The sequence below is a fragment of the Ctenocephalides felis genome, unplaced genomic scaffold (assembly GCF_003426905.1).
Source record: "Ctenocephalides felis isolate EL2017-DRISC unplaced genomic scaffold, ASM342690v1 CF-g0.4_SCAFFOLD_00845, whole genome shotgun sequence".
In the NCBI taxonomy this organism is placed as follows: domain Eukaryota; kingdom Metazoa; phylum Arthropoda; class Insecta; order Siphonaptera; family Pulicidae; genus Ctenocephalides; species Ctenocephalides felis.
Window position 1 is genome coordinate 70,737,760 of NW_020536999.1, and position 14,310 is coordinate 70,752,069.

Sequence of the window (14,310 nt, forward strand, 5' to 3'; positions counted from 1 at the left end):
CAAACGACCCAACCGAACACATTAACCGCTCCTGTCATACTTCTAGACAAATTAGTTACTAATAAACAAATCACAAAAGATACAGCTACAACTTAAAAAATTTCACCATACTTTCCAAGATTATACGGCCTTCCTAAAATACACAAAACAAACCTACCTTATAGACCGATTGTTTCAGACATAAATTCTCCACTATACAAATTATCCAAGTACATTAGTAATATCTTAACATAATAACAAAACAGTCCCCATATTACATTAAAAATTCCTTCGAGCTTGTCAAACTTCTTAATAATATTTCCATTCCCAATAATTATAAACTAATTAGCCTAGACGTTATATCCCTATTTACAAATGTCCCACTAGACTTAATACTAGACGCCATCACCAGCAGATGGAGTGAAATTAGCCTTCACACCACATTATCTTTACATTGGTTTAGAGAAATCATCAAATTCATTGTCTCTAACACCTATTTTGAATTTAATGGATCATTTTATTACCAAATTTTTGGCACCCCAATGGGATCTCCCGCATCTCCGTCTTTAGTAGAAATTTCCTTACAATTAGTAGAAAACAAAATTTTTAATAATTATAACAAACAAATCTTTTATTACCGATATGTAGACGATATCATTACTTGTATTCCGGAAGAAGACATTAAATATTTACTGATAATTTTAACATTTTAATAAAAAACTACAGTTTACCGTAGAATTAGAGACAGTGAATTCGATTAGTTTTCTAGACATCAGACTAATACGTACAAATGACCACCGACTAATTACTAACTGGTACCAGAAACCAACTAGCTCCGGACGATACATAAATTACCACTCATACCACCCTCTTAAAATGAAAATAGCGACAATAATAAATTTAACAGACCACGCCATATTACTATCTGACAAAAACTTCTGGGACACGAACATTGACCTGGTTATAAACACACTGAAAAACAACTCATATCCTACGAACATAATCAACTCTGTCATAAATAACAGACGCAGTTACATTCTTAACAAACAAAAAGACCTCACAGACCATAAAAACCGTTTAGACTTAGAATCATATACTGGTGTCATTTGCCTACCGTACGTAAAAGATTTATATTTCTCGTGGAAAAAATTATTTCAACAGTGTGGCATTCTGTTGGTGTGTATTGTGATGCAACCCTTAGTTCAATTTTTACACAAATGAAATCTAAGTTCAATTTGACCGGCTCAGGAATTTAGTATATCAAATTAATTGCTCTAATTGCGAACTCTTTTATATTGGAGAAACTAGCCAAAACCTGAGTAAACGCCTTAATCAACACAAAATAATTCAAAAATCCCAAACAATTTAAAACAATGTTAACTGAGCATATTAAAAATTTAAATCACAATATCGATTTTTTTAACCCTAAAATTTTACATTTTGAAGAGAATACAATTAAAAGAAGATTCGCTGAGGGGTTGTTTTTACAATTACATAACGACAGAGTCATAAATAAACGCAATGACAATACGGCCCTTATCGAAACGAACACGTGGTTTCTTAATAGCGTGTCAAAATTCCTTAAAAAATAACAAAATCCCATCGCCTTTTAAATTTTCCAAAAATATCAACACATGCTAAAAACTACTTTGAGAAAGTTGTGACATTTCTATCCTAAACTCCGAAGAGTAAATACATAGTTTCGACAACTTGTCAAGTTATCATGATTATTAGTGTGTTTTACCATTTGTGATGTTTGTGTTAAAAAATACATATCTTATCAATGTGCACATACTCATACCATGGATTAATAATGGTTTCATATGCTATATTAGGATACAAATTGTAAGTGTTTTATTACTATTATTATTATTATTGTTTTTCCATGAAATTTCCTTTCATATAATTTATTTAGTTCCAATTTTTATAGTTAACTTGATTACCACTGAATGATGGCTAAGATGCTAGCCGAAACGTATGGATTTTAAATAAATAAAATTTTTAAAAAAACTCATACTATTTTTATTGATGTTACGCCCGAATATTAAACTCAAATTAAACATATATATCAACATCAAATTCAAGAATATTCAAAATTATATAAATATAATATATATATATATATATTACAAAGTCTAATATCGGGCATAACATCAATAAAAACATGAATTTCTTTCAAAAATTTATTTTAAATCCATACGTTTCGGCTATAATCCTAGCCTTCATTCTAAACTAAACTAAACTAAAAATAAAATTAAAAACTAAAACAATTGAATTGGAATGAAAAGAAAAAATAAAATAGTAAATAGTACTTACAATTAGTTGATCTTAGTGTTAAATTGGAAAATTTTAATAATCCATGGTATTAGGATATGCTAATGCACTACTCTATGTATTATAAACATTAACTTGAAATTACACAATATTTTCACAAAATACTAATTTTAAAGAATCACAAATGGATAGTGTGTTATTTGTAAACTGGTTGAAGGTCTTCAAATTCAATTTGTTGAAGATGTTTAATAACGACGTTTCGGAACTAGATACATTCCATCATCAGGTTTATTCTGTCAAAGACAATATTTTTTAAAAACTATTGACTAAAATTAATTAATGAGTGTTATAATGATAGAGTATTATAAAGAGTGAATATTGGTGATATGGATATATAAATTATTACAGGTAAATAATTTTTGCTTCTCAAATTTATATAAAAACCTTTTTTAGTTACTTTTCTCTATTCTTTACGCTGGTACATAATCCATTCCTTTATATTTCTAAATAATCTGCAATAACCATTAATTAATGTTATTCAATAGTTTTTAAAAAAACATTGTCTTTGCAGATAAACCTGAAGATGGAACGTATCTAGCTCCGAAACGTCGTTATTAAACATTTTCAAAAAACAAATTGGTTTTTATTATTGGATTTACTGTTCGGAAAAGAAACAATCAATATATTGAAAAAATCCAGGACTTATCTATTGAATATATATATATATATATATATATATATATATATATATATATATATATATATATGTTTAATTTGAGTTTAATAATCGGGCGTAACATCAATAAAAATATATACATATATATATACATATATATATATGTAGATATATATACATATATATCAACATCAAATTCAAGACTATTCAAAAATATATATATATATATATATATATATATATAATTATATATATACGAGGGTCATGTAAAAAATAAGGTTCCTACATTTTTTTCAGGTTGAGGCATTTTTTATTGCAATAAATATGTATACCAACAAAAAGCTTGTATTTCAAACTATTTTTCTACATAGTCGCCAGATCTTTCAATGTATTTTTTCTGAGGAATTTTCCACTTCTGAAAACCCGCTTCGAAGAACTCCGCCGCCACGCCCTTGGTCGGTCTTCTTCTCCGGCGATTTTGGATGGCTGTTCTGAGTTTTGTTAGTGTCTCGAAGTACTTGTCCGAATTTATAGTGGACCCTTTAAGCATTAACTTTGTAAGCAAGACACATTTTCGGTCCCAAAACTCGATGGCCTCCCGCTCCTTTGCTCGTCGTGAACGTCTGTGCGTCCTTCGGAGAACTCCCTGTACCGTTTGAGGACGTGATGGACGCTGATGCAAGTTTTGCCATAAACTTCTTCCAACTGTCTATGAATTTCAATAGGTGTAAGCTTCTTCGCATTTAAAAATTGAATGACTGAACGGATTTTATACCTGGCGGTGACGGCGATTGCGCACTAAGCTTTGCAAAGATCTTCCAGGTAGTTGGAATAGAGTGGCAAGGATCAACAATGAAAATGGTGTTTTTCGGATTTCCCCTAGTATCTCGCGCGGCGAGTATACAGCGTTGGGAACCTTATTTTTTACATGCCCCTCGTATATATATATATACTCGTATATATATATATATATATATATATATATATATATATATATATATATAAAGCGAGAGGTTTTTCTTCAGATGGTGAAATAATATGATAAAAAATTGTTTCTTGGGCATCCATCCAATAATTAAAAAAACAGTTTTAATGCGAAATGTTTTAATTAAGAGAACATACGTTTTCGGGTCCAGATTTGACCCATCTTCAGTGCATACAAATAAATTTTAAAAAATATAACACAAAGAACAACACAAAAAGCAACGAAAAAATAAGTATGAAATAAAAAATTGAAAAAACATCAAGTTATGAAAATTTTGAAAATTGTAAAAACTAAAATAATAATATGTTTTATTGTAAAAAAGCTTATTACAAAAACACATCTTGTTAGTTTGGAGACAGAGTTACGTATGTGAACTCTCACATACGTAACTCTGTCTCCAAACTAACAAGATGTGTTTTTGTAATAAGCTTTTTTACATTAAAACATATTATTTATTTTAGTTTTTACAATTTTCAAAAATTTTCATAACTTGATGTTTTTTCAATTTTTTATTTCATACTTATTTTTTCGTTGCATTTTTGTGTTGTTCTTTGTGTTATATTTTTCTAAAATTTATTTGTATGCACTGAAGATGGGTCAGATCTGGACCCGAAACGTATGTTCTCTTAAGTAAAACATTTCGCATTAAAACTGTTTTTTTAATTATTGGATGGATGCCCAAGAAACAATTTTTTATCATATATATATATAATATATATATATATATATATATATATATATATATATACATTTATATATATATATATATATATATATATATGATTGATTTCTTGGAGGGCGTAACATCAAGTAAAAAAAAGAGAGTGAAGTAAAGATTTTTTTCAAAACATCTTTATTTTTCCATACGTTTCGACGTAAAATTCTACGTCATCTTCAGTGGTTCTACAATTTAAAAAACAAAAAGTAACGTTACAATTTGAATATACATAAGCAATAGTAAAAAGAAAAGTTTTAACTAAAGAGAATTGCAAAAAACATTACTTACTTGAATTATTTATATTATCACTAACACATATTAATATAACTTGTAAAAATTATTAATTATAGACAAGCACTAACTGTCAGTAATTTCTTTTTTTTAATAAAAAGAATAAAAGATAAAAAGTGATTACTAAATAAAATATTATACGTAATACACTTTCATCCGAGGCCAGTGCCAAACAGAATAATATCGATTCGAACTCAAAAAAACTTTCCAGGATTTTTAAAAAATAAAATAACTAACCCCAACCTAAGTTTAATTTCCACAAAAGACAATAATTTTGAAGGTACCATTTGCCTTCCTTACATCAAAGAACTTTATCCGATGTGGAAAAAACTTTTTTATAACGCAAATCTCCGTTTAGTATGCAACATCGATTTAACTCTCAACTCCCTCTTCTCAAATTTAAAACCGCGCACTAGTTTAGAACGAGTATCCAATGTGGTCTATAAAATATCTTGCAATGACTGTGATTCCACCTATATTGGCGAAACAGGACAGAACCTTATCAAACGTTTGAAATAACACGATAATAATTCAAAAAACAAAAATCAAGGGCAAACAATGATCACAGAACATTTAAAACTAAATAACCATACTTTCAATTTTTATGACGCAAAGGTTCTTCATCACGAATCGAAAGTCTCACAAAGGCGCTTTTCAGAATCGGCCTATATTTTCTTGAATAGAAATAATTGTTTAAATAAACGCACAGACACTAGCTTCATTTGCGAAAATTACCAATTTGTTCTAAATAATGTTTCCCAATTCATATCGAATACCTAACACCACGGTTGCACAACACTATCACGCACACTTGCTTAGCGCGCCAAGACGTTCGGTCAAAAACCAGCACATGTGTTTGTGTTTTTTCTAAAATTTTTACTTCACATCTCGAACACTTACAAACATATTATTCTGTTTGGCACTGGCCTCGGATGAAAGTGTATTACGTATAATATTTTATTTAGTAATCACTTTTTATCTTTTATTCTTTTTTTAAAAAAAAAGAAATTACTGACAGTTAGTGCTTGTCTATAATTATTAATTTTTACAAGTTATATTAATATGTGTTAGTGATAATATAAATAATTCAAGTAAGTAATGTTTTTTGCAATTCTCTTTAGTTAAAACTTTTCTTTTTACTATTGCTTATGTATATTCAAATTGTAACGTTACTTTTTGTTTTTTAAATTGTAGAACCACTGAAGATGACGTAGAATTTTACGTCGAAACGTATGGAAAAATAAAGATGTTTTGAAAAAAATCTTTACTTCACTCTTTTTTTTTTACTTGATGTTACGCCCTCCAAGAAATCAATCATACATTTCAACATCAAATTTAAACATTTTCAACATATATATATATATATATATATATTCTGTGTGGATAAATAGATATTAATTTGGAAATATGAACAAACAACACTCTTTTTTGCACTAATTTATTAAATAATAATTTTCACAAAGGTTTCGAGACTAGGTTTGTTTCATCATCAGTGTGTCATAATTTAAAATTTAAAATATGGAAACTTAAATTAGCATGATGTGTTATCCGTTACAAGTCGTTCGATATACTCGAACAGTATATCGAACGACTTGTAACGGTCATGTAATTAAGTAAGAACTTCATGTAATTAAGTTCGTCTGATTTGCATAAAACATGATTTGTAGATCAAGAAAAACAATACGAAAAGGACGTAGAAATATTTAAAAATTATGACTTCCATTAATAAATTTAGTTGCTTTTTTATAATAACCGCTGTTATTTTTACCAACCCAAATTCAATTCTGCAAGTGTTCCAAAACAAACAAAATCACAACAGACCCGTGAAAGAGGCCTATTGAAAAAAACACGTGAAAGAAACGAGCTAAGCATACTACCTCGTAGGTGGCGCTTAAATGTGCTTTTCAAAGTATCCTTTAAAACGATAGCTTTGAGCAAATAAAATTTTGTAGATAATTATATGCACTACAATATTGTCTCAAGTAATTTCGCAATAAGACTGATCGTTTAGCTAAACATTGCAAAAGGGTAATTTTTTTTACCTTTTACCTCGTGTCATTTTTTTAGCTCGCATCGGATCGATGAGGATTTTTGAGATTTCTTTTATAGATGTATTTTAAATAATTTTGACAAGTTACAGCTTATTATGAATTATAGTAACCTTGATTGCGTAAATTGAGCTGGCTAAGAGTTTTATTTCATAATTTTAAATCGCTTTTGTTCGTCAGCAAAATTGGTCAAGTTAATTGGTCAATTTGTCTTTATCGAGTCAAGTTAACGTTTTCTCTTTGCTAGAGTTTCTTTTTTCAAAGTCCGTATCAGTTAATCTTAATTTGTTTGCTCGTCTGTCATCATATTTTTTTGTGAAGACTGCATTGTTGCTTAGAGTTTTTACCTTGATCTTTTAACAGTTTTATCGGACACATCTCATCACATTTTTGCTGTAATAATCCTATAAAGATTTGAGGTGTCAGAATAAATTTTCTAATGAAATGGAAGTTATCGCTTATAACATGTTTTTTTATTATGCATGTAATGATAAATTTAATATTACAGGAGAACCAATACACCAGCAATATCAGTTGGCAGCGTTACTGATTTCTCCGATAACGAAGACGGTTGCGTTTCAAACGCAAGGTGAAAGTTTTGTATAACTCTCTAAATCTACCCACTTTTCATCAAAATATTTTGCTTTCTTTAGATGGTTCTCTAGAACTTCCGCCGGTGGACGTTCAAGCAAAGAATCCGTTATCACTGCAAGAAATAACAGACAATGTGGGGGCTCTGGTAGAAATATCAATCATACCCGAGTAGAAAATCCGAGTGAGCAAAGGAGGGACAAACAGTTAGAAGATGATGAAGAGTTGGCAAGATATGCGCAACTCCGGCATCAGAACTTAAAGAAAGAGGTGCAGAAAAATCGATCTGATGATGGCAGGAAATCAGGAAACACTAGGGAGAGGGAGAAGCGTATGGATAGAGTTGGAAAGGTCAATAAAAAGAGATGTAACAAATAATTTGTTGGTGAATTTTATGAAGTCTACTCAGTTTTTTTGTAGGATTATAGTGAAGAATTTTCCCGTATTGCAAGTTCAATAGCAAGTTATCATAATAGGAAAGTGAGTGAAGGAGCAGTCTATGCCCAAAGTCCGAGAAACGACAATGAAACCAGAGGTAATTTTTTTGCATTATAAAATTTAATTTTTTAAGTGAAGTTTTATAACATTTTTAAATTTTGTTAAACATATAGCTCACGGCATAGTTCTGAAAGGACTTAAAAATACAATTATTAAACATATGATATGGATAAATTACAATATATAGTCTAATATATAATGCACTTCATAAAACAAAATTATATAATACAGAATGTAACAATATTATATAATTACATAGAATAAGAAAAATAAAAAAAAAATAATGGAAAAGAAATAAAATGGTAAACTTGAGCTATTAGAGATTAATTGATGAAGTGAAGTCTTATGTATATCGATGTCATTATTAATTTAGTTAAAGTTAGAGGACACAAGTAGAATAGGCGAATTTAAGAGATAAATAGATTTACGAGTAGGATAATTGAAAAATAATTGTAAACGCGAAAATAGCATAAGAACATTAAATGATAGTTGGTCAAGAATTAGAGGATAGTCTATAGCAGAGGTCGGCAACGCGGCGCCCGCGGGCGCCATAGCGCCCCCGATCAACTTTAGATGCGCCCTCGGTTAATGTAAATGTATGATAACCTTAGCGCAAATCAATTTCACATTTTCCAAATATAAGGCATATTGTTGAAAGTCTAAAAATAAATATAGAAAATTTTACTACTACATCATATTTAGAAGTTATAGACAAATTGGCAGAAGAGTTTTGTTCAAGATTTCAAGATTTCGCAGCACTAGAACCCGTTCTAGGATTTTTTTTATAAACCCTTTATTTTATATAAAGTTGCCGAAGATGATCTTCTGCAAAGTGTTTCAGTGTATTTCGAAATTAGTAATATCGAAGACGTGGAGTTAGAAATAATAAACTTGCAAAATGATATTATTTTAAAAGCACATAGTAATATTAAAATGTTTTGGAATTGAGTCGATGAAAATAAGTATCCTATTTTAAGGAAATGTGCGCTAAAAATTTTCTCATATTGTGCAACAACATACAATTGCGAGTCTTTGTTTTCAAATATGAAATATTTCACACAAGTTTCACACTAAATTATATGTATATAATTAGGTATTATTAGATAATACTCTTTTTTTATCGATGTACTGAATGTTCGTGATGTATATATTATACTATACTAAGAGAATAAAGTTATGAAAAATTTTTTTTTTTCATACCGATGCGCCCTCGGTAATTTTCAGATTTAGTTTTGCGCTCTTAACGGCAATCAGGTTGCCGACCCCTGGTCTATAGCATTAGTGCAAAGTTTAAACTAGTGGTGCGCATGGCATCGTGCCTTAAGGTAAATTGCTGGAACTTCCCGTACCGTATATAAAAATTTAAATTAAAATGAAATATCTGATAATTTGATGTACATATGTCCAATAAACATTTTTGACCGCCAAATGATATTTTTTTAACTTATTTTTATTGCCCATAACCGCTGAACCTGCCTTCCCAAAAATCTATTCAGTTCTTCATCTTATCAATACAAGTAAAATGTTTTTTGAATTATTAAAATCGGACGCTCGTTCTCTTAAAAACTGAGTTTTGGCACTTTTTTCGCCTTATCTTCGGAGCGGCTAGACCTGTCTCCGCCAAAAACTAATCAGCACGTTTCATTATCAATACGAATCGAATGTTTTTTAAATTATTCAAATTGGTTATTCCATACTGTCGAAAATATCGAGGGCATTTGTTTGAACCATATACGTGAATTTTAAAATTAAAAATCTTGGTACGAAACCTAAAAAAATTACACAAAATGTGTACATATTATTAAAATCTCTATAAAATATCTGATAATTTGATGTGTATATGTTTAATGATCATTTTTGATCGCCAAATGTCTTTTTTTCACTTTTTTCATTAGATCTCCGAAACCGCTAAACCTGCCTTCATGAAAATTTAAGAAAGAGCTTCATCTTTTCAATACAAGTAAAATATTTTTTGAATTAATAAAATCAGACGCTGAGTTCTCTTAAAAACTGAGTTACTGTTTGTCTCCTTATCAACAGCAATCAAATGTTTTTTAAATAATTGAAATCGTTTGAACCGTGTTCCCGAAATCGTCGACGAAAATTTATATCCGCACACACACACACATACAAACATACACACATACACACATAAACACACACGTACATCAATTTATTATAAGGTATGCCAAAATGTTCAGAAACCTCAAAAACGTAAAGATATACTAGTGGGGCGCATGGCATCGTGCCTTAAGGCAAATTGCTGGAACTTCCAGTTCCAAAAATTATTTCTTTTTTAAAAACGAATAACATTTTTGAAAAAATTTTACATCGAAAAAATTATATTTTTGAGAAAATATAAATTTTACAAAGAATTACTTTCTGTTTATCCGTTAGACGGCTACGCGCTTTGACATTTCGTCTCTATGCAGTTAAAGCAGTACGATTGCTTTGAAAACAAGTTCAGAATTTCCAAAATATGTCAAAAATTTTTTTTTTAAAAAAAGTAATTTTTTGTCAAATTTATAGTTTTTCAAAAATCTAATTTGTTCGAAGTAAATTTTTTTCAAATGTTAATCTTTTTAAAAAAAATATTTTTTGGTACGTGAAGTTCCAGCAATTTGCCTTAAGGCACGATGCCATGCGCCGCACTAATCGATTTTTTTGCGATTACTATAACTTGCCATACGGAATGTTAATAAACATTTTCATTTTCGATTTTTTTTGCGATTACTATACTTATTATTGCATAGTACGGATAAATTGATGTGTGTCAAGAAATATACCGAATTCATTTAACAAGGGTAAAATTTTGTGTATTTTATAATAAAGATACTTTAGAAATTTACATTGAACTTTCTCTTTCGCATCGGAGTTGTTGATCTGATGAGGATACTAAATGATCGATCTATATTCTAACTTGGAACGTACATTTGCATAGTACATGCAAAGTAGTGCATTATTTGAATTAAATTCTTTACAGCTTCTTAATATCTTTCCTAAAGAATTATGTGTTCTATTACAAATGTCAGCTATACGATCTGTAAAAGACAACAGAGTCAAACTCCTAAGTCTGATATTTTATTACAGCTATCTATGCAGAGAGATTTTTTATTCAAAATGTATTGGATTATAATTAAGTAACTATTTAAAATAATGTTGTTCATTGTTTTATCAATGATGCGTGGTTTTTATCGTATAATTTAGCAATAAAAAGGTGAGTCGGGCAATATTTAGCAACTTTGTTACTCTCCTGTTATTACTTTCTTGCTTAATATTTCATCTAAATTCTCAAATTTGTATAAAACGTAAATTTTAAAAGCGTTTATTTGAGGAGTAAAATGTTAATTATTTAGTCGTCAAATTATGCTTGAATTTTACCATAAACAAGGGAATATTTTCAAATTCAAACAAATCTAAAGCCTAAACAAGATCAAGGATGTGTTATCGTATGATCTATACTTAATATAAAATCATACCCCGAAGAGCAAAATACTTTTTGTTAGAAGAGATATGATCCAATATTTTCCTTTAGATTTTGTCAAGACGCTAACTTAATAAGAGCACATCAAGCAAAACACTCGACCGCTTGACAAGACATGAGAAGATATCATTGCCACCTCGAGCCGAAATCAAAACTTGACTGACACAACAAAATTTACTTGTACAAAGCCGTTTAAGCCAATCTGGCATATCACAAACTAAACTATGACAATCAGATATTAAGATCAATGTCTTAAAACTTTCAAAATGCTTCAAAGTAAATTGGATGATCTAAAAAGACTCATTCAGGCAGGTACAAGAGCCACCTCGAAAACCATATGAACTCACTTGTCTCCGCAACATTGATCTACAACCTGCAGATAAGATAACTGCCTTTATTTTATTCCTAGTTTAAAATTTAAATTGTTACCCTTTTATATGGTTGTTAAAACTGTTTAATAGAAAAATAATCAATGAGAAAATAGTATTGAAGCTGACTACCTAAATGATAATCGCATTTAAATCTTTCTAAATATATAACAATATTCAAGGCTTATTTCAAATTGTCGCTAGTTTTAGCTACCAAAATATGTATACTAACAGACGTGACCGTAATCTAGAAAGATATAGGGTTACACATGATAGCAGTAAGCTTGAAGCACAAATGGAAAGAAATGGGTTTCAATCAGATCCAAGTGTTAAGCATGTAAAAGCTGATACTGTAGTATGTTCTTTTACAAAAGGTCCCTTTCTGAGTGGCCTATACTTATGTTAAAATATTATAATTGTTAAGAGTAATACAAAAAATAAAGAATACTAAAATCATCCCATTCGGCACTTCTAATTCAAATGTTATTAAGTATGTAACTTAATTTTAAGGCAGATCTCCTGCAAAATTGTGTAAAGATTGCACACAATACGATGACGACTTTGAATACTTTATGGACTACAAACGTCAGCATGAAAATATTTTGAATATTTCACCGTCGAATCAAGGAAGAACGGTGAGCCCTACATATAAGTATATATACATGAAAACATGTATATTTAAAAATAATGTTTTCAAAAATAATATTTTTCAGGTTTACGAAGAACGTCAAAATAACCCTCACCACCACAATCAAATGACTCCAAAGTCGCACAGTTTTTCCACTTCTAGAAAGTCTCATTCCAGAAGTCCTCCATCGAAAGTTCCCCGTAGTGGCAAGGAGTCTCCAAATTTTAAAACGTACGACAGTCCGAGAAGCCCAAAGTCATCATTGGCAGCTGCTGCTGAGATTTATAAACCAAAATCGCCACCTGTGAAGAAGGAAGATTGTTATAGGCAGAAGCATAATAGAGTGAACCAGGAAAATGGAAGAAATAGTTGTTATGAAAGGTAATTATTCTTTCGCAGTTGAAATTTTTGGAAATGCGGAATACTTCATCATTTTGGAAAACGTTTTTGTTTAATTATTCATTCTGCGATCTGTTAATATTAGTTTAGATTTAGAGCACTGTTAACAATGAGCAGAGTTTTTTGATAAATCTTAGAATCTGAACTAGATTTTTTTACAAAAATCATTCTACTTTTTGAAATCCCAATTGTTTTAAAACCTCTAATTTAACCATTGTTTCAGACCATACAAACAAGTAAAGGAAACCTCTCAAATGAACCAAAACGTTACCAGAAGAAGAAAATACTCCGAAGATGATGATTCTGACGATATCTGGACGCACTATGCATCATCACGTTATGACAATGTTCTGAGCGAAAGCTTTAATGAACGAAATCCTCACTTTTTTACCAATGAAAAATTAAAATTTATTGAAAATCGAAGAGCGAAAGCACTTGCTAGAGATGAGGAAGATTTGGTTGCTGTCAGGTCGTTGTCGGCAAGGCATTCAGGAGGTCGCTGCGACGGGTAAGAATTTTATTTTTAGTAAAAAAGTAAAATGTATTCGTCAATATTTTTACTAATCAACATTTTTTTATGCTCACGTAAAAGAATTCAAAATTTTGAATTTCAAAATTATATGTTTATTTTCATTCATTACGTTGAAAATTTTTCAACTTAAAATTATTTTTTACTTTTGTCATAATGATTAACTGCTGAATTTAACATATCCATGTATGAGGATGCACTCAAAAGCTTGCTTCTTTTGAATGATACATTTTTAATTTCTCGTAAGGTAAGTTATAATAATAATCATCATATAATAATAATCAATAAATCAAAAATTGAAAATGAAAATTTATATTTATATATATTTACGACTCAAAGGTTTCTGAACATTTTGGCAGGCCTTAGAAAAATATATGTATGTGTATTTTTTGTATATCGAAGTAAATGCCTTTATGCATCCCAGACTGGTCTTTTATCTGGGTATGTCGGACTCAATACTGATTCTGGGTTTAAAACCGACTAAAACCTCCATTTTGCCCTTGCCTCTAGTTCACACTTAAACCGCCGTTGGGCATTACTTCGTGGGGGAGGCTTTCAGGAGGATCCAGAATGCTATCATTCTTGCACTGAAGTTATACTTATCTTTTAAATGAGCGAAGTCCATTCTCTCTTTTTCTTTTCATAGATGTGTATGCGCGGATACTAATTTCCGTCGACGATTTTGGGAAAACGGATAAAACGATTAAAGTAATTCGAGAATTTAAAAAAAAATAAAATATTTTCAGAAAATTCCAAATTCTCAAGAAGTTAAAAAAATGTTTTTTTTTCAAAAATTCTAAAAAAATTCGAACTTACCAAAAACATAAAAATTTCAAACATTT

General features: G+C 29.8%; 1 protein-coding gene across 1 annotated transcript in view; it reads left to right on the forward strand.

Annotated features, from left to right (window-relative positions):
- The window catches only part of LOC113388163, a 20,430-nt gene extending 6,979 nt beyond the window's left edge, over positions 1–13,451 (forward strand). Inside the window, exons 7-12 of the mRNA XM_026625568.1 lie at positions 7,480–7,560; positions 7,625–7,913; positions 7,983–8,097; positions 12,423–12,547; positions 12,626–12,921; positions 13,163–13,451. Of these exons, the coding sequence (XP_026481353.1) occupies positions 7,480–7,560; positions 7,625–7,913; positions 7,983–8,097; positions 12,423–12,547; positions 12,626–12,921; positions 13,163–13,451 (1,195 nt within the window). The remainder of the gene's footprint in view (positions 1–7,479; positions 7,561–7,624; positions 7,914–7,982; positions 8,098–12,422; positions 12,548–12,625; positions 12,922–13,162) is intronic.
- The last annotated feature ends 859 nt before the right edge of the window (positions 13,452–14,310 follow it).